The 26,032-nt window shown below is 37.6% G+C and overlaps 1 protein-coding gene across 1 annotated transcript in view; it reads left to right on the forward strand.

Annotated features, from left to right (window-relative positions):
* ADCY8 (adenylate cyclase 8) overlaps positions 1–26,032 on the forward strand; it is a gene marked incomplete at its 3' end in the record, with an annotated part of 127,515 nt that overhangs the window by 55,929 nt on the left and 45,554 nt on the right. Inside the window, exons 5-7 of the mRNA XM_082044676.1 lie at positions 8,254–8,381; positions 20,978–21,136; positions 24,960–25,230. Of these exons, the coding sequence (XP_081900802.1) occupies positions 8,254–8,381; positions 20,978–21,136; positions 24,960–25,230 (558 nt within the window). The remainder of the gene's footprint in view (positions 1–8,253; positions 8,382–20,977; positions 21,137–24,959; positions 25,231–26,032) is intronic.

The following is a 26,032-nucleotide window of genomic DNA, read 5'->3' on the forward strand; positions in this document are numbered from 1 at the left end:
ATATATTTCTGAATGTACAGTGATGACATTATTGTACTGAAACATATTGTTTTGTTCAGTCTTATTCCTTCTGCAAATGTTATTAGCAATGGATTCATAATTGCCTGTAAGTCCTTGACAGTCTTTTTGGAAAGTGGCCCTTTTGAAACCTCCCTAGAAGGATCTTCCAATAATGAGGATTACACATCCACATCTAGATTCCAGATCTATCACTTAACTAGTTCTTAATCAGCTTAACTAGAGTCATCATAACTCTTTAAAATAGACACTGTTGCTCAAACTCTTGGGTTTTGCTAAGAATTATCATCAGAGGTCAATTGCAGAAAGCTTGAGGCAGTTTCTTTAGATTTTAAGGAAAACCCTTATAAATCCCTATTTACTTCTACATAAAATACTATTGTATCATCTCATATAAAGGATTGTTTGATCTGATCTATCTTCTTATATAAATCATATAATATTAAAGAAGACACTATCGCACAACATACTAAATAATGTAATCTAGCTTAGTTTCTTGTTGCTCATATTCAGCTTTCCTTTTTCTTGTGCAATGCAGAAGCAACAAGAGCTCGGGGGTTTTTCTGAATCTTCAGTTGGTTTCTTCAAGTATTATGGCAGAGGTTGATGCATATAATTAATAACAGAAAATTCCATAATATTGGTATCATTACCACAGAACACTCTGAATAAAAATTAGAACTCAGTTCCGTATTTCATATAAGAAATATAATAAATATTATATTTTGTATAAGAAATATTATGTTATGTACAGATACATCCCCTTTCTAATCACTCTTGATATTTGTGAAAGACTGATACTTACTGAAAATAAAAGTGAAAAGAGAAAAGGAAGAATAAAAAAAAGATTTCCTTATATATCAATCTACTGAAAGGTCTAAACAGAAATTAATATAAATATTTTCTTTTGGTAAAAATTTCGAGGAGAGAAGGGAAATAAGATGGCATTTGGTAAGATACTTAAGCCTAAAAAAGGTCCTGATTTGATGAAATAATAGTTATTTTCGTTGTTTGTTTTCCCCTGCCTTCTCTGCAGTGCTAAATGTCAGCCGACACTATGATTCAAATTGTTTGTTTTATTTCTAAATGTACCCACACTGTGTGTAGATTCAGTTTCAGATATGGCAAAGAGGAAAGAGTAAAACCTTCACGAGAGGAGCAGACATCCGTAAGGTTTGTCACAACAGCAGCTGAAATGTAGTCCTACATCACTGAGACCTAAAGGTGAAACCAAACCACAACATTTTAATTTAGACACACACACAAAGATGAACATACAGGGAGTCCTAGGTTTGAGGCTGGGCCCATCTTTAATGTGAGGCACTGATGCACAAATCTTCTCTGAAAGATTAAAATCCATAGTTTTAATGTAAGAACAAAATGGCCGGCCTGTAAGACACTTCATCTCTTTACAGTCTCATCAGCTTTCATGTGATAACCAGAATACCAGTGCTTCTTACTCAATGAATGGAAAATTCATGCTTTAATATGAGTGGTTTTTTGTCTTTGTGTCACCAGCCTGGTGTTTGCAAGAGAGTCATTTATGTAATGTGAATCACAGGTTGCTTTGAACTATTAAAGAACTGGCTAATTTTTTTTATTTTTTACTTTCTAAGAGAGGTGGTCTCTTTCTGCAACCTTGGTTAACTTCTTTCTTGAGAGATTGCAGACAACCCGCCAGAAATTCCTCTCACAGTGTATTTATTACCAGTCTTAGTTTTGACCAGCATTTCCAGGGATGGAAACCAGCCTAACTAGAAGGCTTCACAAGAACACAACATTGTATTGCCCCAGTACATTACCTGCACCAGCAAGAAGACCATCTTAAGGGCCCTTTTGTGTCCTCAATAAAGACACTCTTGTTGCAGTGTTTTGTCGTGCCCTGCCACATTTAACCTTTGAGCCAGCAGTGCTTTGTTCTTTTGTGAAATAATCTTCAAGCACATAACCCGCAGGACTCTAGAGGCTCCCTAAAATGCCCTCTTTGCTTAAATATATGTGCCAGTAAATAAAGGTGAGAATTTATTCATAAGTATATGCTTGGGGTACTGTGTTAAGAAGCAGACTTAACTGGATTATAAGTGTGCATATGTGATATTTAGTTAATTCTAAGGACATTGTACGAATTTATGGTAATGTGAGGAAGTGAATGCTCTTTTTGCAGTGTTTAATTCTAGGATGTTTTCCCTCCTCATCAGTGTCAATAATTAATTGCCTAATATTAGTGAACAAACGACACTGTTAAAAATGTTCTTACTAAAGTTATAGTATTAATATTTCAGTTACTAAAGAGCCCAGTAAAACATCAAAAGACCTGCACAGTCAGATAAAAGCCCAGTCCACAAAACACTTTTAGAAGTGATAGTCGGCAGATGAAAATGAGAGATTAAATTAAATTTCAGTTTCAAAATTTCTCAGTGATATAGGAATCAAGAGTTATGTAAATCCAAACCTAAGGAAAAGCAAACAAATGAATAAAAAAAACAAAACAAGACAAAAAAACTTTATGGCCTAAATTGGAATTTGAATGAGATTTAAGCTTCACAAGTATATTCTTGAGAAATGTCTACCTCACCCTTTATGTATATGCAGTCCTAGAAATTCCTAAGGGGCAGAATTTCCATGCAGAACTGCTCCTGCCTTAGCAGGAAAATAACAGACCTTGAATCTTTCTAACAGGGATTTCTGTGCCTAAAAACACTTATGGCATAATCTACTATTTAACAGTAGCTGGTGAGGATGGTTGCTCACCAGACACAGCAACCGCAGCTGTTTTTCTTCCACAGAATGTCAAGGAGCACAAGTGTTGATATAATATACCTAGAAAACTCAAGCAAGAACATGCCTCAGTTCCTTCTGCAACATGGGAGGCCTCAAACTCATATTTTCTTCAGCCTGGAGAAGTCTTAACCGCCCTCTATAGCTATTCTAAAAAGAAGAAAGCATTCCTTGTGTGATCTGCTAAAATAAATAAAAATAATTTAATATGGGATTATATTTAAGTATTACTTGGCCCAGGCAGAGAATGAAATATTGCCACATTTTCCCTTTCTGTGTATAAAAAATAGAAGCAGTTCTTGCAACTGTGACCCAAATCGCATCCTCCTTTCTGCCTCTATCACCAGACTCGAGAACGTCCCTTCAACTGGCACTGTCAAGGTCCCAGCTCTGTTTTCCAAAGCAACAGAGCTGCAATAAGAGGAATTTGGATGCATCTCTCTCCAGCCAAAACCCCAAAACAGCCTGCTGATTAAGAGCTTTGGCCTAGACCTCACTCATGCTGAGAAAGGCCTTTTATCTAAGTTTCCTATACCTTTGGCAAGTGTTTCAGGAACTGAGCTATTGTACACAAAGGCCAAGTCCGTGCCACCCCCTACTCTGGCTGCCTTTTAAAAGGAGATTTATGTCTATGATCTCTTTGTTCTGCAGTTCGGCCTCAGCAATTTCTCATCCACAGTGTTCTAAATTTTTAGCATAAAATCATAAAAATTGTAAGTGTGGACTTTTCTGTGGGCTGTTCACTGGCCTATGGGATTCCCTTCAAAAACAGGTGAAGTGATCAATTCACCACAGGCAGAATTGAAAAAGTGGCATAATTTCTAACATGCAGTTACTTTTTTTTTCCTTTTGTCATAAATTTAACCCAAGGAAATAACAAACACTAATGAAATTTCTGACTGTGTTTTTCAGTAACTTGATATTTCAGCAACTCATTTCTTCAGCTTCCTTTCCAGTCACTGAGTGTATTTAATAGGCTTAAACATAAATAATTCACACGTATAAGGTAATTATTTATGAAAAATCTGCATATTTTCTTTTGCTCTGGATTAAGGTGATTTGGAAAAAGATTTTTAATCAACTGCCACTGAATTAATCTAGAATTATTATTAGTAATGATTGAGTGTTTGAGTTTGCTCAGTATCCCAAGGCAAAATTTCTACTGATTTAAATTGATCTAGGTAGAATCAGGCTGCTTAATCTTTCACTTGTAGCAAATGAGAAGCTGCAAATAAAGAGAAAAAAAAAAAAAGCTCCTATTTGTGACATGCTGAGAAATTAATTGATACCTTCAGTAAATGTCATTAATGAGTGACTATGGGGAGGGATGTGAGGGTGATGGATACTGATATAAATGTCTGTATAATATCAGCTGTCATTCACATGCCCAAGGACAACTTCTGGAATTGCTTATGAGAAGATGAATGAATAAAATAAACAGGCGATCATAACAGCCTCATGACAGTGTAAGGATTTAACACTGTAGTGTAGTACCTGCTGCATCAAAATTCCTCTATGGCTATTTTCTCTTATTTAAATGATTTACTTATTTTACAGTTTCTTCATGCATGTTTATATTTTTCATTCATTTTCATTTAACATCAACTTGCACCTTTTATATATCATTGTGGTGAGATGGTTTTAGGAAGTGGGCTTGAGCTCTAGAGTGTGAGGAAAATCTTGACTGCTATTATTACCATTTTATACCACTGAGAAGTAGGTAAGCCCTTACAAAACTCCATCTCCTATTTACAACTACAGCATGGCTGCCCACATTAGCTATGAATCTAACCTTAATGTACTAATAAAAACAGCCTGACAAAGCACCTAGTCTAAACTGTAGATGTGATTAAACTACAGAGTTATCAGAGGGAATCTCAGGAGCCCACGCAACCCTCCTCTGCCAAAGGCAAATACCATTAGTCCTCTGTCCTTCCAGGCAGTTGTCGAATCATCTTCTTCTAGCTGAAACTTTTACAGTGATGAGAAATTCACAGTTTACTTTTGAAATAGGTATGGTGGGAATAATAAGGGAAGAATAGAAGCCTAAGGGCAATATAGTCAGACTCTGATACATTCCATGTTTAACAGTCATAATTATTTGACTAAGAGGAAAAATAAAGAAGATGCGGAGTTATTGAAGTGCTCCCTGTGGCTTCTGGTGCTAATAGAGACACCTTGCCCGGTCCTTGCACCATTCCAGAGGGACACACATTATACCTTATGTCGTGTCTATTAGTCCTGCATGGGTGCCTCATGTACCCAGTGGTCTTACCAACGCACTGTAAGCTTTTGTGTTGACAACTGAACTGAATCCCAGCCAGCTGCTCTGTCTGTGAGCTGAATCAGTCCCTCAGCTTCACTGACTGTGTTACCTGGCTTTCCTTTGTAATGGCAACCTTGACTGACATATGGACACCTATATATAGTCATCTCCACTTGGATATCTCACCCTGTAGATGACTTACTGAGCTTTGGGAAATGAGTGTAAAGATGATGTATCATGACAAGAAAAAGTACAAATTCCTGTGCATCTAAAAGGATTTCCTGTGTCACACACACAGACACACAGGTTTGCTTACATTGAACCCTCATTAGCAGCTCTTGTTATGCATTAAGATCCTTCTTTCTTATTCTTATCAAAATCACATCTTTTTGAAGTGGTCTGCTTTGTTCTGATTTTCAGCAAAAGAGCAGACATGCAGCCAGGTGACAGAGGTCTCATCTGACTATAATGGAATCAGCACTTCAGCCAGTATAAATGAATCATTAAGAACTAAACAGCTGAGGTTGTTTTCTGTTGCAGACTACGTTCTGTAACTGTGCTGAATTAGATGCTCACTTAACAGGGGATTCTCACATCATCAGATAGGAAGGTACGACAGGTGCAAGACCACTTGATAAACGTAAAAACTAAATTATAGTACTAAAATATGATAATATGATATGAAAATATAATATGAAAATATGATAATAAAATACTACTTGAGACATGTTTCTTCCTTTCCTTTCCTTTCCTTTCCTTTCCTTTCCTTTCCTTTCCTTTCCTTTCCTTTCCTTTCCTTTCCTTTCCTTTCCTTTCCTTTCCTTTCCTTTCCTTTCCTTTCCTTTCCTTTCCTTTCCTTTCCTTTCCTTTCCTTTCCTTTCCTTTCCTTTCCTTTCCTTTCCTTTCCTTTCCTTTCCTTTCCTTTCCCTTTCCTTTCTTTTCCTTTCCCTTTCCTTTCCCTTTCCCTTTCCCTTTCCCTTCCCTTCCCTTCCCTTCCCTTCCCTTCCCTTCCCTTCCCTTCCCTTCCCTTCCCTTCCCTTCCTTTCCCTTCCCTTCCCTTCCCTTCCCTTCCTTTCCTGTAAATTGACTGGTTTTCCCTTTTTTTCCTGTATTTTACTATGAGATTTTCAGTTGTGGTGTATTTGTAACGAGTCTGAATGGAGTTAAAGTTCTGCCTTTTGCTTTACTTCACCTCAGACCAATATGGCATTGCAAATTCTCCTTTTACTTTGACAATTAGAATATGAATCAATTGAATGACGCTATTAGAAAAGCTGAAGAACTTCAGAGTCTGTTTTATAGTACCTTTATCTCTGCATTTTGTCTAACCAGGGAACACAAAGAGAAGCTTAAGGAAGCCCATTAAAAGATGGAAAATCTATAGAAAAAAAAAGTAGATGGAAAGTGTGGCAAAATAAAATCTCTAATTCTTTCAGTGGAGGAGGAAGCATGTCAAAAACTAATATTTTGGTAGATTTTAGGATGTACTATTTCATTTGCAACAGTATGAAAAATACCTGATGTTCACTTCTGCGAGTCTGCAGGGGGTTTGAAGAGAAGGGGACAAGGAATGTGGAGAGTTACATATTAATTTAGACATTTTGGAAGCCTGACTTTAGTCTAGAATTTCCTTGTGAAACTTGGGCAACGAGGCATTGCACTCTGAGAGCCAGCAATGGTATTAGCTGAAGACTTAGTCAAAGCTTCAAACACAGTCAGCTCCTGCTGATGGTTTAAGAAGATTTCAGGGTGAATCAGCTTACTTTGGCCCTGTGCCCAGAGCAGATTTTTCCCTCACTGGCATGCTTAAAACTTCACTTGACTTCTGAAAAAGCTTTGGGTACAAGAGTGTAGGTTCCCTTTGCCACTCTAGGATTTGTAAGGACTTGTCTGAGGTTGACTACAAAGCTTCTGTCTTCCTAGGCAAAATCTTGAACAGTAAGCTAGAGTCCCATTCATTTGGCCAGTACTCAATTCCTGAGGCACAGTCAGTGTTCACATTTGTTCCTATGTCCTACTTAGAGTTTTCTCTTCCCCAGTGGGTTCAGTGTATCCTTGCTCCCTTAATTAGTACAGCTTCCATCACAGGTTGCCAGAGAGAAAGAGAAAAGCTGAGATAAATACCATAGGCCAAATTTTGCAGCCATCTACTGAACTGGTTTTGCAAATCTTTATCCTGTCCTCCAGTAGTGACTGGTCTTCCTTTTAATGTTCTGCCATCACAGCCTTTGCTGATAGGGTGTTAACACTGTACTTACTATTTCAATGATTCTCTACCATAAAAATGCTTCCCTGACTCAACTTGTAATACCTTTTGCCCAAAGACATTTGCAGCTCTGTCCTCAAATTATTATGGTCTCTGTCCCTGTGCATTGATTGTCTCTTGTGAGGGCCAAGCCAGCAAAATACATAGGTCAAGTTTACAGCTAATCTCGGGCTCATTTGTTTTGCTTACCTGGGAACTGCAAAAGTTTCAGTAACTCGGGCACTTCTGCTCAACAGAAATGAATCTTCCAAAATAATGATCCAGTCGCAGAGTGATATGCTGTGTCAGTTTATAACGATATTGTTAATATGTATTTAAGAAATTAAATTCAGTATTTTCTCATAGGCTAAAGGATGTCTCTAGATGGATGCCAAATAAATGAAATTTCTGCACAGTGTAAGCCTAATAAAAGGCACCTTCTTTTATATCCTTGGCATGCAGACACTTGATCAGCTCCCACAGCTGTTGGAAATGCTTGAGTGTGACAGTGGAAACTTTAGGTGGGAAGGGATTGTCAGTGGGAGGAAAGAGGTTTTTAATTTCTTTCCAGTGTAAAAAGGGGGCAGAAAGAATGCCCTGGAGCAATATAGTCTAAAATGAGTTATTCATTATCTCAGCTGGTGTTTCTGAATCCTTGGCCTAGCTTCCAGACTAACTCTGATGAAACCTTTCTCACCATCAGCAAGAACAACTCTGACTAACATAATATGAAAATCACTATATTTTTTCTTTTACTGAAAATGTAAATGTACTTTATTTGAAAAGTGAAATAAATCAAGATTATGATAATCACAAGCAGGAAACACCCAGCACAAAACTTTTATTTTTCTTTTTTAGTCCTTTTTTAATGACTTTAACATTCATCTTAAAATTATGAAAACAAAACTGCAAATATTTTCTTCCTCTTTGGTACTTTTACATATAGGAACATCATTGTCTCAGAATAAAGATCCTGGGGGACTGTTACTACTGCGTGTCAGGGCTTCCAGAACCTCGTGAGGACCATGCACACTGCTGTGTTGAAATGGGGCTCAGCATGATCAAAACTATCAGGTAATGCCTTTTTTTCCCCCTTCTTCTTCTTGTTTCATTGTTTCTGACTGTGTCCTGAACTTCTTATCTCAGAATGCTATTACTAGACAAGTAATTCCTACGGTGGTTCAGAGACCTCAGGATTATTGCTGTGAAAAGGGCAGGATTTTTTCAATCTGCGTGATGCATGGGAACAGATAGTAAATGCATTTTATTAAGCTGTGCTGCTTCAGAGCATGTCAAACAATAGCTGTGTGTGCATTACGAGTGACAGGTTTCACAGCTCTTAACAGCTCTCAATTTGTACTGTTGTCATTTTAAAGAGGAGGCTGAGGAGAAGGATACTGAATTGCTTCTTATAATCCCATTAATAATAATTAAAAAAAAAAACACAACAATATGAACACTAAATAGACATCTGTGTCAATACTTTAGCTTGGAAACTACCTCACAGACAAACTCATAAGCACTAAGGTTTGCCAGATGAGTAAATTTTCCTTGTTAAATTAGATTGTTGCTTAAATGTTTTAATTGAAGGATGTATTCACATCATGTAAATATAGTTGTTTTGCTGATTATTGTAATTTAATGCAATCAGGATTAATAATAACAATGTTTCATCAGTCCATGTATAAAATTTATCCACCGATTTACTGTAACAGTGGCCAATGTCTAATGCTTCAATAGAGGTCTTCTCCATCTTTTTATCCTCTGTATCAATGTTGCTCTGTACCCCTTCTCCAAATCCTTCTTCTGTTCCTGTCTTCCCTAAAACAGTGTTGTTTAATGGAAGCACTCTCCTCTTTCCATTGATGTTTTGCTGTCCAATCATCTCTTTGTCTGCTTCTTTTCCAGACTGCTTTCCTCCTTTAATCTGAGTGTCTCTCATTACCTACATCAGACAGTTAATGTGTACTGCAGCTGCATTACTGTATCTTAATAGAGAAAGAATTTGACAAAAATTAATTAATGGAAAATGTAACTGAATAATGATTATGCGACAATGATCTCTAAGAAGATTGGATTCAATTATCGCAGACTAAATGTTGCAAAAATTAATCAATCTTTTGCTTCTGGAATCCCTACAGTGAAAGTGAAACATGAATTAGAGAACATACACAGATGAAAAAAGCTACCAGCATTGTTACAAATTCTTGGAGACATACATCAAATCATTTGCATTTGCTTGGTAATATAATCTGCAGTGAACCCATTGTAAGTCTTTTTTCTTCTAAGATAGTATATTTATCTGAATCTCATTACACATGTGAAATCTCTTAACACCCCAGTGCCTTTTTATAAACTGGATCTCAAAGGTGGTAATCCAGTAGAAATAGTACTGTGGTTTTACCATCTTAAATGACAGTTATATTTTGTGGGAACTGTGAAATTAAAATCCATTAGGACTTTGGTCATCCCAGGCTAATTCCATTCAGACCACCTCCAATTTATTTGATAATCCCAGTATCTGAATTTCTGGCCATTCAGTGAGCCTGACGTTTTCCCCAGGCTGTTCTGTTCAGAGTATAGGAGCCTTATGTTACTTATCTTGATGTGTGCTCACAGAGTTCACAGGGAGGATCACTTCTTCCATGGGGTATTACTGATCACAGCATCACAGAACCACAGAATGGCTGGGGTTGGAAAAGACCTCTGGAAAACATCTAGTCCAACCCACCTGCTAAAGCAGGTTCACCAGAGCAGATCACACAGGAATGTGTCCAAGCTGGTTTTGACTGTCTCCAGAGAAGGAGACTGCACAACCTCTCTGAGCAGCCTGTTCCAGGGTTCTGTCACCCCAAAAGTAAAGAGGTTTCTCCTCATATTCAGATTGAACTTCTTGTATTTCAGTTTGTGCCCATAGTTCCTTATCCTGTCATTGAACACCACTGAAAAGAGTCTAGCCCCATCTTCTTGACACCTACTCTTCAGATATTTATGAGCACAAATAAGATTCTTTCTCAGCCTTCTCTTCTCCAGGCTGAACAGACCCAGCTCTCTCAGTGTCTCCTCATAAGAAAGATGCTTCTGTCCCATAATCATCTTTGTAGATCTCTGCTGGACTCTCCTAGTAGTTCCTTGTCATTCTCAAACTGAGGAGCCGAGAACTCAACATGCGGCCTCATGAGGGAAGAGTAGAGAGGGAGGAACAACCTCCCTCGACCTGCTGGTCACACTCTTCCAAATGCACCCCAAGACACCATTGGCCTTCTTGGCCACGGGGACATTGTTGACTCATGGTTAACTTTTTGTCCACCGGGACTCCCAGGTCCTTCTTTGCAGTGCTGCTTTCCAGCAGGTCAGCCCCAAACCTGTACTGGTACGTGAGGTTGTTCCTCCCCAGGTGCAGGACCCTACACTTGCCTTTGTTGAACTTAATTATGTCCCTCCCCGTCTGACTCTCCAGCCTGTCCAGACCACGCTGAATGGCAACACAGCCTCTGGTGTGTCAGCCACTCCTTCCAGTTTTGTATCATCAGGAAACTTGCTGAGGGTCTACTCTGTTCTTTCATCCAAGTTACTGACGAATAGGTTGAATAAAACTGGACCCAGTACTGGCCTGTGAGGAACACCAGTAGATACAGGCCTCCAACTGGACTCTGTGCTGTTGATCACAACCCTCTGAATTCTTCCATCCAGCCAGTTCTCAATCCATCTCACTGTCCACTCGTCTAGCCCACATTTCCTGAGCTTACCTATGAGGATGTTATGAGAGACAGTGCCAAAAGCCTTGCTGAAGTCAAGGTAGATGCCATCCATTGCTGTCCCCTTATTTACCCAGCAAGTCATGCCTCATAGAAGGCCATTATGTTGATTACATTTCACTCCACATTTCTGCGAGAATTTGAAGTTATCTACAATCTATTAATTAGAACTTAAATTAGTAGATATCTCTCACAATTCAAATGAGGAGAAAAAAACAAAACAAAACAAAATAAAAACAAACACCAAAAAACCCCACTTCTTTAGAAAACTGAGTTTCTACTATATTGGTCACTGCAATATTTACTAGATGTAAAACCAGATCAAAATGATATTTTGATGATTATAACATTTTTTATTTTCATCTGAAGATTTCACAAAATAATAATTTTGTGTTTCTAAAATAGTAGGGAGATGATCCAAGATACATGAAGCCATCATTCAGACTTCACGGATACATTCAAGTTATATAGATGCACTCAAAACCTTCTTGCAAATCAGAGGATGTTTACAGACTTTCAAAAATTTCACTACTTATAAAACCTATGTGAACAGTCGTTTCTTCTCCCTCCTACAGAGCTATATCTTAGCTTTTAAATCTTAGCTATATTTTAGCTCAAGTGCTTAGCATAGCTTAAGCATCAGACATTAAAATATAAAATAGTATTTATGTTACAACATCCCACCTATAATTGGGATTTAGGCACCTAAATAATGGAGAGCAATCTAGTTACATTTACACCCCCTGATTCTTATACTGGCTTAAGCTCTTTAAGTAATTATTGTATAAAGAACTTTAAATTAAGTAGAACAAATTTCCTCCCCAGGTCCTGCAAGATTCATGTTCTCTCTATCAACAACAGGTAGTTGGTAATGTTGCAAAGATCAGTACCAATGATTCTGGTGAGATGTTGCCCCAAAATCTACCATCTCAGGGTACCATTACTAGCTTTTACCTCTAATCTTCTTGATGACTGCATGGTCAGCAGGAATTGAACAAGAACATCAAATCTATTCATTACACAAAACGTAAAATGAATCTACATGGACAGATTGACTCACAAAGGACTTCTGAGTGTTTTAATACAGCTCATATTCATAAAGTGTTAATTTATTATTAACTAGGGCTCTACAACTTGATGTTGAGCTCATACACCAAGGATCTAGACTTGAGTCTTGCTGCTCTGCTCATTTCTTTGCAGATGTAAGGAACTATTCAGAATGCAACAAAACAATCCAAGATCATTATTTTCTCTGCAGTGATTTTTGTCATCACTGTGTCTTGTTACAAATCTTATAAAAGTAAAGTTATTCTTGTAGTTCCACTCTGTCTTCTTTTACTTTGCCCTCTACATTGAGTCTGACTGAGATGAAGTTAATTTTCCACATAGCAGACTCAGCAACCATTGAGTACAATTGAAATACAACTTTCAGCCATAGGAAGGTTCCATGAAGCCTGAAGCTCTAAAGCAAGGAACTTTGCCCCATCACATTTGTGTACGAGTAAGAATCTGGGCTCTGATTGTCTTGCAAAACCCATCTTTTTGTAAACTGTCTTTATCTGCAGTTAGAAATGCAAATTAAAATAAAAAGAAAAATATCTTTGCAAGGGTTCATTTATTCAGCTGTTTCTCATATCTTTTCACATACAGTGTAACTTTCTGTATTTTATTGTATTAATGTCTGTCTACAGTGGCAGTTGATAGAAATTACATGCTAGTGGAATGTTTAGTCATCAGATGATAACGTTTCATTTTAGCGGCTATCATCCAAGTTAAATGAGTGTCAGCAATAACACAGACGCAAACTAAATCTGCAGTTGTTCTTACCTATAAGAAAGAGCAACTATCTTATCTTTATCTTTATGTCTATATAGGGAGGGAAAGATTTGTAAGAATAAAGTGGTCATCAGCATTTCATTGCATGTTATTGAAATTCCAAGGCTGTGCTGGAGTGCCAGCTGGATGGGATTATGGATGCTCTATATGATAAATTCAAGATGGGGATATCTATTTGCTGACAGTCATATATGGAACATGAGCTTAAGACCTAACAAAACAATGAGGATAGATTTGGTGAGAATGATAGAATCATTTTGGTTGGAAGAGACCCTTAAGATCATCAGGTCCAACCATAACCTCTCGCACTAAACCATGTCCCTAAGAACTTCATCTACACGTCTTTTAAACACCTCCAGGGATGGTGACTTAATCACTTCCCTGGGAAGCCTGTTCCAATGCCTGACAACCTTTGCAGTGAAGAAATTTTTCCTTATATCCAATCTGAACCTTCCCTGGCACAATTCATGACAATTTCCTCTTGTCCTATCAAAGACAATCATTCCTTCAATTATGTTAAATGGATATAAAATACATAACAGAAAGATACAGAATATAAAAGTAAGCTGAACTGAGATAATTTCTAAATCTCACATTATGCTCCAGATAGAAATTAACATGCTTGTTCATTGGGCTTTTCCATTCTTTGGGTTGGGCTGTGAGAAGAGGAATACCTATGTAGAGCATAGTGAGGAAAGTTCAGAGGGGAAATGAGGTAAAGGAGAAGAGGAGGAAGGGTGACAAAAAGTGGAAGCAGAGGAAGGACTGTGAAAAGAGGCAAATCAAATAATCATAAACAAGAGGAGAGAGTACTTCCAAAGTGTGAATTATAGAGCACAGTCTATCAATGTCAGGACTGAGATGAGAATAAAGAATCTTGTTGTGGTGGCCTCATATTAAAAAGCTTGTTAAACATTTTTATAAGAGTACAGGGAAAAGTCACAAAAATAACTTGTGAGGCAGAAGTGCCTTTAAAATAATAGAATTGAGAAGCTTGATGTTTTTAGCTGAGAAAAAAAAAAAAAGACTGAGAACCTATTTTGTAACAGCACATAAAAAATGCTATGGGCAGAAAAATATGTATTTACAAATGGGCAATGGTATTACTAAGAGAAGTGATGGCTTTTCTGTCCCTCGCTGTTTTCAGATCAAAATTGAATTTCTTCCTGGAGTAAATACTTCCATCAGGCACAAGTTACTGGAATATAAGCAAACACAAGTGACTAAAATGTACCAGCCCATGTGGCACAGGGTATCAAGGTGGACAACATAACCATCCCTTCGGCTCTTCAGCTCGGGACACAGCAGCAGCCTAAGGGACAGGAGATGCCTCTAAGGGTTAAAGGCTGCTGCTTTCACCACCACCTTCTCATATGTCCTTATTGCTAAAATCCCTGCGGCTGGACAGAGAGTGGGGAGAGAGATTTTGTGAGTTCCATCTCCTTAAGGTCTCACTCACATGGTATAACATTGGAAATCCAACAACAATCCACATAAGAGTGGAAATTCAAACAAACCTTTATGCTGGTGTATTTGTTTGCTCATCTCTTGGATTATATCCCACTAAAATACCAGCTGAAAGAGTCATTATTATGACAGAAAAGGTAGTCCCAGCATAAAATGCAAGCTAAACTCCAGAAATTAGATAACAGTTTGTTGTCATTAAAATTCTGCAAATAACTACTAATATTAACACCAGTTCATGAGAGAGGGGGAAAAAAAAAAACCCAAACACACAAACAAACAAACAAACAAACCAAACCAAAACAAAACAAAAAACAAAACATCGAGCCAAAACAAAAACTCATCACAGCTATTTTAGACTATCTCAGTGAATGACCTGGCAGTTTTCATGCCTTTTGCAGGAAAAACAGCTTTTAACTTCTTCTGTTTGATGTTAAAAAATAAACATATATATACATATATATATGAAGTGATCAATGCTTGTTAAAGCAATTACTTAAGCAGTGAAACAGCCAGGAGTTGCTTTCATATTCTACAATTAATGAATCATTCTTTAATTATATAATTATATAAAACCAGAATTGATCCAGTTCAGGATTTCTTCCACAGATTATTTCTTGTATATTGTACAAGGCTCAGCCTATGTTACACAAGCTATGATTTACAGAGGACAAAATGATGCTTCACAAAACCAAAACCTATTCCTTGCCTTCATCTCTGTGTGATGGTGGAAGGGGCATTGCAGGATATTCACAAGTTCAGCCAGAACTTTTTAGACAGGCCACAGAGTGAAAGGTTTCACACTGAGACTTGATCACATTGTCACCTCCATGTGTCCATTTCAGCCACTGACCGTGAATGAACAGAGCATCAGGACAGTGTCTCTTTCCCTGCTTGTGCTGTTGAGTGTCCATATAAATTGAACTGGGTAAAGATTAATAAGACCTCTTTTCTTTGAATGAGCCACCAAATACAATCAAAGCTACATTGGCCAGATGGCATAGGAGTATCAAAAATTGCACAGCTTTTTATAACATACTTTTCAAATTAAAAAGCAGACTTGTGATAATATTGTTTGTAGTCCCTTGTGCTGTAATACTATATCACTTTTCTGCCTCTCAGAGCAGACAGACATAGAAACAGGAATACAGCAGAGGCTTTACTTCGTCCATAAGCTATAGTATCCATCTGAACACAGAGCAAGTCAGTTATATTAATGATAAGTCTGATGATATGAAACTTCTCCAGATAATAGTTTCTGCTGACATTGGAATCCAGCTCTAATTCTAAGGTAAACTCAACCGGAGTTTTTTAAACTGATCTCTTGGGATAATATCTACCTTAAATTGTAAATTCAGCGCTGTGTAAAGTCCACCTACAAAGTGTTATATCCTGTGAGTCATCGTACCTTAGCTATATTCTTTGAACTGTTCAATAGTTTAGTGCACCCTGTTACTTAGCTTTCAAAAATAATGGATGGCTCATGCGCAAGCATGATGCAGTTCCCAGAATCACACTAGAAAAGGTCATTTACCTGAGTTCACCTACTATTCTCTAATGTCTGAACCAAAAAACATTTGTGTTCATTTAGGAAAATTCCACAAATCTGTTGCATCCAACCAAAAAGTTTTCTAGGTAATTGAACCTTAGGATCATAGGACACTTCAAGCTGGAGGGGCCTTCAGGAGATCACTAGTCCAACCTTTTGCTCAAAGCAGGCTCAGCTATGATCCTTATTTACTTCAAACAGAATACATATATTTTCCTATTACATCTGCATGAGAATAATAATTGTTGTGTCTTGATAGGTAAATTAAACAGCCTCAGGTAATAACAGCTGTCACCAAGAAAAAGTGACACCAACTGGCTAACTCCTTTCTTCTCAACTCTTTTTACCTCCAAAACCAGGCAGTTGCATCCAAACTGCCTACTGAAATTGTCTATGACATACATGAACTCCTGAACCTGGGAATAGGATGTGAGAGAGCTAGTTGGCCAGGAAAAAAAAAAAAAAATCTGGGGCAGTTTTAAGTATTTCAAAACGCAGACAGAGCCTTGTAGAGTTAAACTGGTGAGCACAGATGCGTGTCACTGTCTGAACCCGCAAGGCATGAATTCTAGGACATTCCAATTTTTGGCAGCTACAGAAAAGGCTGAAAAGCGGATTTTTGACTTTTGGTTCATCTTCTACATGCAAATAGGAAAGCCTCCGAGTAGCAGCACAAAAATCAAATATCCATCAAAGAATGCTGTCCAGAAGGAAACACAAAGATCCAATTAAAATCAATAAAATTTTTATCACCGACTTGACTGAAATGAGATATGGCATGAATATCATCAGTCACAATTGTCTCATCTTGGATAAGATATCAGACAGCTTGTGAGGTAAACAGGGTGCTTTATAGATCATCAATAATGCAGCCTCATGCATGTGCTTTGTCGAAGTATTTGCAGAGAGCCTGTGAAGCATTTGAAGCAAATACTATTATTATTATTATTTATGAGTTTTTTACTGAATAAATGAGAAGTACCCCTATTGATGAAGATGTTCCAGAGTTTTGAAGCTGTGATTTGTTTGTTTGGGGGGGGGTTGTTTGTTTTTGTTTTGTTTTGGTTGGTTTGTTTGTTTGTTTTTGTTTTGTTTGTTTGTTGGCTGGTTTGTTTGTTTTCCTATGGGAGTATATTAAAAAAGCCTCTTTAAATATGTGGCAGTCTGGCTACTACAGAGATGGATTTGACCACGATGAAGTCCCTTTCTCTATGTAATTCAAAAATCTGTTTCACCCCCCATCATTCCAAATTTTAAGAAAAATAATAACTCCATGGGTTTTTTAAATACTAATCAAGCACCTCACTTTTCAACTACAACCATCTCTTCTTTATTCAATTTAAAGCATTATAACAAAAGTTTGGTGAAAATTAATGTCTCCACAAACATGTTCTCAGCAGCTCTGATCTCAGTCTTGTGTTGCAAATAATAAAGCAGTGAGAGCAGCACTAGTTCTCTGTTTTGCTTTGATTCATGTTCTGGATAGGGCCTGTTTAAATATATCTTAGACTACGTGTGGCTCAATTCAGTCAGGTCCCCTCATGCAATTAGTTTCCTGACCATCCAAATATCCAGCACATTGCTGCAAAGGGCAAGTAAGAGGAGGATGTGAAGATGGGGGTTCTGCAGGTGCTCCAGCACTGCAGCTGACAGAGAAATGGAGCAACCCTCAAAAGATGCAGGCAGGTAGCCAAATCCTCCCTGACTGCAGGTGAAGAGCTGAGATCAAATATCACCTGAGCAGCACACAGGAAGAGGTTGCTGGGAGGCTGTGAAAGACAACAGCTGAGTCAAGGGGGATGAGACCTTGGTTAGAAACTGCAGAGTCATGTAGGAGGCAGCGTGGACAGCACAGTTATGTGCAGTTTTGAACAAATGTAGAAGTCCTATGTGGCTGACTGAAGATGCTGAAGCGTTTTCAGACCATCATCATATTTTTAAGACAAAGAGAATGCTAAAATTCAACAATCCGTAGTGAACACTCTTGAAACAGAAGGATGCATAGCTTAGTTGCACCATCATTTGTACTTGGTTTCTTCAATGAGATGTCTGTGTGTTCATTCCCATATAAGGTACAAATACAAGGCCGTAAGTTATAGAAATAGAATAGAATAGAATAGAATAGAATAGAATAGAATAGAATAGAATAGAATAGAATAGAATAGAATAGAATAGAATAGAATAGAATAGAATAGAATAGAATAGAATAGAATATTTCAGATGGAAGGGATCTAGAACCATCATCTAGTCCAACTGCCTAACAAATTCAGGGCTGAGCAAAAGTCAAACCATATTGTTAGGGACATTGGCCAAATGCCTTTTGAATACTAACAGACTTGAGGCATCAGCCACTTCTCCATGAAACCTCTTCTGGTGTTTGACCATCCTCTTGGTAAAGAAATGCTTCCTAATGTCCAGTCCAGACCTCCTCTGGAACTGCTTTGAACCATTCCCACACATCCTGTTAGTGGATACCAGGGAGAAGAGCTCAGCACCTCCCTCTCCTCTTTCCCTCCTCAAGAAGCTGTAGAGAGCAATGAGGTCACCCCTCAGCATCCTCTTCTCCAAACTGGACAAGTCCAGAGTCCTTAGCCCCTTCTCAAAGGACATTCTTTCCAGCCCTTTCACCAGCTTTGTTGCCCTTCTCTGGACACATTCAAGGACTTTAACATCCTTCTTAAATTGTGGGGCCCGGAACTGCACACAGGCCTCAAGGTGAGGGCACACCAATGCTGAATACAGCAGGATAATCCCCTCTTTTGACCTGCTGGTCATGCTGGGTTTGATGTGCCTCAGGATGGGGTTTGCCCTCTCGGCTGCCAGGGCACACACTTGTATGGAGCTGCTGTCAGTGAGCACCCCCAGATCCCTCTCTGCTCCCCAGCCACTCCTCTCCCACTTGTGCCCGGTGTTACCCCAGTATATAATCTGGTATTTGGACTCATTAAATTTCATGCCATCGATGATTGCCCAATTCTAGTATTTGTCTAATGTTAAATACTAGTATTTATTAGCAATCAAATACAATAGTACTTAAAAATCTAAATTGGTCTAATAGTGTGTGTGTATATCTATACATAGAGAGAGAGATAATATATTGTGTGTATTTTTCAATGAAAAGTTTTTTTGCTTAATTATTCCTCTGGATCCAATTAGCTTTTTATTTCAAGATAAGGAAATCAGACAAAATGAGAAATAATTATCTTAGTCTGAACAAAAGAAAAAGGCAGACTGGGGAAATGGTCCTGTGGAGAGTTGTGTGACAATTCCTCTTACAGTTATAAGTGCTAGTTTAGTTATTTTTGTAGCATATTTATAACAAATCTTCAAAACATATTACAAATTGCAGTGTGGTTGCTTCTTTTAGCTGTTCTCACAACATCTAAGGCACCACTTCAGTGTGGAGGAATTGTTTCCATGTCCTATCTTCCAGAGACAGGTGTTTGTTTAATTTTGATATTTCAAGCCCTCTTGCTTGCAAACCAATAAAGAATTTGTAGATGAAAACTCTAAAATCAGTGTCTCATAACACAGATAAATTCCTTCCCAAGGCTTGTTTTTAATTTTATTATTAAATTTTAAATCACTTTCTTTTAGATACTTGAAGTATATTAGCTTCCTGATATGAACAGATCTTCTGCAGTGGGGAAACAACTGCACTGGGACATACCATATGTTTTCTCCATGGTTGCAGGAAAGAGAAATGAAGATGAATTGCTTATTTTCAATTCCTCACATGTTTATATGACCAGTTGCTCTCCATTTTGAAACTCGTTTGTTTTTTTTCCCCAAACTGAATTGATGCCCCATTGCCACAATGAAAGGCCAACTGTTGAGTGCAGTGAGCAATTTACCCTTTTCTCCCCTGGAGAGGGCCTGTCAAGGTGATGACTGAGGCATTTGAGGCAATGGTAGTTAGCTTCAGAGTTGTGAAACAGAGCTGTTTATTCTTTCCCTGCTCTGTTGTGTGATCTTGCTGTGCTGCTATTGACTTTGGTGACGGTAGAACCGGGACTCTTGACAAAGAAACAGAAACCTTGTTTGTAGACCAACAGCAGCAACACGCTTTTCCTGTTCTGAGCATGCTATTCAAATATTAATGAACACTAGCTCTAAGGGTATTTCTGGTGCAAATAATTGTTGTCACACAGGCAGAACTGGGAAAGTGCTCTCTTTCTCACCCCAGTGGATACAGCTCAATTATTTTAGTTGCGAGCTTCCCACATTGATCTGCTGGAGTATCCCAATACTGATTTGGAAGAGATCTAAGGTACTACTAAGGTGTCTGTGTCTATAAATGATATATGTTGTCTTGTATGAGAAAAGGTACTCCTGTAACACAATAGAATTCCCTTTATAACCAATAGATAAGATAATTAAAAACTGTGCTGGAACGAAGTCCCTTTTTTGAGACTGTTAACAAATATACCCACATGTGTTTATTTTTGAAGAGGTAAAATGGTCTTTGCCATCACACAAGGGAAGAAACTGATTTTAGGATCACACCATTATCATAACAGAGCAAATGGTGTTCTAGCCAAATAATCTGAAAATAATTTACCTTTGGACAAAAAGTAACTCTGGAAAATTTCAGTCAATAAAGTAACATTTTCTGAATATTGAAAATTATTCAAAAAAGTACAATAGAATATAAAAATATATGCAGGTTGGATGATTTTTGTAATGTTGAATGCTCTTTTATAATTCCAAGCTAAAGGACTCAATGAGTCCAGATATTTCACTCAGACATCTTTTTATCTTCCTCTCTTTGTCTTCCTGTCTGATAGGAATAATAATATGTGCCAGTGAACCATGCATGCAATTAAGTACTTAATGATAATCCGGCTTTTAGAGTCATATACATTGCTACCTAGAAAGTTATCTCTTTGTTTTACAGACTAAGTGGTTCTTTATAACAAATGACATTGTGTTTTACATCGTAACAATTTCTAATAGATATGAAAATGTGCAATATATGTACTTTCATGAGTCTTCTTTTTTTCTTTTTTCTTTTTTTTCTTTTCTTATTTTTTCTTTCTTTCTTTTTTTTTCTTATTTTACAGATATGTTAGGTCAAGAACGAAGCATGACATTGACATGAGAATAGGGATACATTCAGGATCGGTTCTGTGTGGAGTGCTGGGCCTGAGAAAGTGGCAGTTTGATGTCTGGTCATGGGACGTGGATATTGCAAACAAACTCGAGTCAGGTGGAATTCCTGGGTAAGGCAACGTGTATATCACACAGTCAGAAAACATTGCCAACACAGTACACTGTTAATCTTGTCAACAGATTAACTGTCTAACATTACTTCATCAAATATGAATTTATTTTTCTATTTTGCGGTTTGCAAGGATTTGTGAAGCTACAGTCAAGAAAAGTAGAAATGGTCAGCTTGCAGAAGCATTGGAAAAGACAAAAAAATCTTTTTTTTTCTTTGACGGCTATTATTTCCTGAAGAGGTCAGTGGTTGTATTCAGCCCATATAATACTCAGAGGCAGCCCAAATTTCCCAGTTAGGTGTTAAACATTTCTAAATTTTTCCAGGCTTCATTTTCTCATTTTTTCCATTCAAATGCAGTTGTGAGGCACAAGGACATAATTTATTTTATTCCATAATGCACAACGTTTGGGAAGAATTATGTGTTCTTACATTATTACTTTAATAACAAGGTGTTACGCACAGCAGGCTTTCCAGAAAGTCTTTTAAATAATCTGATCTTTGGTAGGTGTTTTGAGACATTTATATCAGCCTATCTATAAGTGAAAATATATGGTTTTCCATTGAGCTGCCTACTTTTCCTTTGTGTGAGGTATCTGATTCACCTGGAAGACTGAATGCTATTTCTGCCTGACATGGCCTATATCTCATGGTAGTTTGGAAGTTGCAAATCCTAAATTTGAATCAACAGTAGTGATTTCAGGAATCCTCTGTTCACTTCCAGTTCTACCTTCCATTGATGAAAGATGTAGCAAAAGAGCTCCTACAACAATTTAATTTTTGGCCATGGAACACAGAAGCAATATCAGTGGATATCTTTATGTGGAAAAAGCCTAAGTGGTGCTGTCATCGTGAGTGAGAGAGGTGTTAAGTCATCAAATCTGAGTCATGTGCTGTACTCACTACACACATCACCATCTGTCAGAGCTGTCATGTTCCCAGGAAGTTAGGAAGATATTTGCTTTATATTGTATTTGCAAATGTAGGCCCCTTCCATTGTTCTCCACAGTAGACTTTGATACTAATATATATTCCTAGAATCAGCAGAAAATGAAAAATTGAGGGCTCTGAAAACAACTCCTGTACTCTGCATACATCACTAGCCTATAGAACAGTACAAAATTTTTCTTTGCCTGCTGTGTATCCCACATGATAACCCCAGATAACTAAGAAAGGTCACATGCTGCTTTGTTAACATGAGCAAATTAATCATCTAAGTTTCACCACCCACACTTACAAACAGTCTACTTTATTGCTGTTAATGCATGCAAGTAATACTGCTATTAATGAACAACCCAGAGAATGCATCACCTTGCTGCTGTTGATAAAATGCCTGGTCGGGCTGCAGTCTATCGCCGCAGAGTGACCTCCACTCCTCCATGTCAGTTTGCCAACAGAACAAAGCCTGTATGTGACAGCAATTCACCAGGTCCCTCAAAACAGTGATTTACATCAGGCTTTCCTAGTGCACAGAGCAGATTTAATAGAGCAGATAAATTCACTTCAGCCTCTCCTTATTTCTCCCTGCCACAAACATTCAAATCCCTCTGTCATCCTCAATACTGAGATCATTTCCATTCACAGAGCTGCACTGCTTTCCTCTGTTTTTTTCAGCAAAACTTCTCTGGAGTTGTGAATGGTCACAGAATCACAGAATCATAGAACAGTTTGGGTTGGAAGGGACCTTCAAAGCTCATCCAGTCCAACCCTCTGCCATGAACAGGGACATCTTCACCCAGATCAGGTGGCTCAGAGCCCCATCCAGCCTGGCCTGGGATGTCTCCAGGGATGGGGCATCTACCTCCTCTCTGGGCAACCTGGGCCAGTGTTTCATCACCTTCACTGTAAAAAATTTCTTCGCCATGTCTATATAATAATTAATATTCTAGGATGTATCAATGACACGTATGATCTAAAGCTTTGGGCCTGATATGTTTTCAACAGTAGGCTAGGCTACGCTTATTTATTTTAGGGCTCAGGTTCCAAATTTACTACATTCATATCAAATTAGAAAGACATCTTGGCACCATGGATTTTAAGTTTTTTAAGTAAGCTGTACAAAAGGTGAAAATAGAAAATACCATTAATCTACCAAGTATTTATTAATATTTGGCCCATTTAGGGGTATTACATCAATATTCAGCTCCACACTCTGGTTAAAGCTGTTATCATTTCCATTATAATATCCGTAGTTCAGGACTTTATAAAACAATCTTCCCAAATTATATGAGTGGAAATGACACAAAGATAGTCCTTCCTTCCTTCCTTCCTTCCTTCCTTCCTTCCTTCCTTCCTTCCTTCCTTCCTTCCTTCCTTCCTTCCTTCCTTCCTTCCTTCCTTCCTTCCTTCCTTCCTTCCTTCCTTCTTTTTCCTCAATTAGTATTTTACTTAAATCAATTTAGTCCATTTGGTTTTCTAAGAGCCAGGAAATGCATTCTCTTTCTGAGAGATCAATTGATCTGGTTTAAAAGTCCAGGCCAATAGTTGCTTATATTTGAGAAATTTTGGGGGGATTTTTTGTTGTCAGTTTTACTGATACTGACTACAAAAGAGTACTAATCTTTGTGGACATCATAGCAGCATGACTCCAGACAGTAAATGTTGCACAAAACCCACATTGACTTCAGAGGGAAGCTGAGACAGGCTAAAAAATGGCTGAGATACAAACTTTTTATCTTTTACTTATATACTCATGTTTAGTATTCTATGCAGACCCAGTTTGTGCTAAATTCTGATACTCCTGGGTACTCTACAATACTTAAAGACAACTAGCATCTTATTTTCTAGCAATACATATATGTCACACATGTGCTTATAGTCTTTCTACTCCAGCAGTGTTTTATGCATTTTAACTATGTAATAGTACCATACATAAACATTTGAAAAATGAGATGATTTTACAGTATCTTAATGTAGTAACTACATTTATTTGCTTGAGTTATCTAAGTGTCTAATGAAAAATCTCTTTCTACATTTATGATGCTTCAATATAAAGCATAGCATGGCTAAAAACGTGGATATATTTTAGAGGTGTCTGCAATGTGCCCTATATGTAGGAAGTTGAAAATTTCTTAAAAATAGAAATAAAACCTAATTTTTTTTTTGCTTAAACTTCTTTCTGTCCTTCTCAAACACTAATAATTATGGTTAAGTCCAAACACCAGACACCTTCAGGTTTGGTTGGAAGACCTCCAAACCCTTATGATGCTTTCACAAAATTTGAGCTTTTTGTACATCATCTCTTAGATTAATTTCACTTTCACAACAGCTCTTTGAATCATCACTTAGTCTTACCAGAAATTATTACCCCCACCTGCTTTTATATAGTTTCCTATTTCCCTAATTCACTTCAGATACAATCAGACCGCTAATTTCAGTCTCAGCTACTTCAGGTAACTGAAGAAAATTAAAGAGCATTCACACAAACTGCTCTAATGCATACCATAAATTTTCCTCTCACCATATTTACCTGAAGTGGCAATTTTCTTTCACTCTGAATAGTATTTTACTCAGTAAGGTCTCCCATTAAACTATTACTGTGAGCAAAAGTATCAGGTGTGAATATCAAGGTGTTTTTCCTGTGACAGGACTCTGTGCATCCACAAGATCCTATTGTTGTGAACATGCCTTGAGAGTATTTGTCCTCAAAGGAAGCTCATGTTTGTTGAATACAGTATTTCATTTCCTTTACAGAAATCATCATATACAATAGAAAACTTCCTGTTTACCCATCATGTTTAAAGTGAATACAGAGTTTATAAACTTCCTACCTATGTATACTAGAGCACAATCAATATTTACTACAGCTTATTTCACTTCTGCAGGAGAATTCACATCTCTAAAGCCACTCTGGACTGCCTGAATGGGGATTATAGAGTTGAAGAAGGCCACGGCAAAGAGCGTAATGAATTCTTGAGGAAACATAACATTGAGACTTATTTAATTAAGCAACCTGAGGAGAGCCTGTTGACTTTGCCTGAAGATATTGTGAAAGAGGCTGTCAGCTCCTCTGACAGGAGAAACAGTGGAGCAACATTTACAGAAGGATCATGGAGCCCTGAACTTCCATTTGATAACATAGTGGGAAAACAGAATGTAAGTCAAACTTTCTTTAATGTCATCAAGTACAAATGCATGCTTGAGTGCATTTCAATAATGGAAAACTCAGAGGAGACAAATTCATCCTTAGCCTTTATTCTAACACATACTGTAATAGCAGAGGATTAAAAAAAGTTGTTTCAGGGCAGAAATAAATCATGTATCCAAACTGGGGAAATGCCAGGGGACCAGAGGTTTTTGCCTTTTTTTTTTCCCCAACTGAAATTAAATACTACACAGTTTAGTTTTAATTGAACTAGTCCATAAAGAAGTAAATTAAAATTAAAGCTAATGTTACGGATGTTTTGCCAGAGCAAAAAGCATAGTGTAGGTCATTGATGTACAAGCAAAAGAAAAAATGCTTGCCTTAAAAAAAGCACCTTGTGAAAAGAGTTTGCCCATTCTTCGTTATTCTGGGTTTTTTTGTTCTGTTTTGGTTTTTTAATTAAAAAAAAAAAAAGATTTTAAGACATAATTAAGCTTCACTAGCAGGTGAGTTAGTCTAATGTTGTGTGTAGCTTGTTAGAAACACGAAATGAGAACAACTGCTTCTGATCAGATCTTTTCCAAAAACACTGCATGGCTAATTGCTAGCACCCTGGGAAGCAGGGATTCTTGTACAGTCACAAAAATCGCTTTGCGAAGCCTGCTGGCTCAGAGGAATTAAAGAGGGAAAGGTTAAAATGCACTCAGACACCACATGTTCCATAGCATTTTAAAGACTGATGAGTCTTTATGAAAGATGGTCAGCTGGAGTTTTCTTCTGTTCTTCTGAGGGATCTGTAATGACATGATATAT

Source organism: Streptopelia decaocto (genome assembly GCF_964273445.1).
Source record: "Streptopelia decaocto genome assembly, chromosome: 2".
In the NCBI taxonomy this organism is placed as follows: domain Eukaryota; kingdom Metazoa; phylum Chordata; class Aves; order Columbiformes; family Columbidae; genus Streptopelia; species Streptopelia decaocto.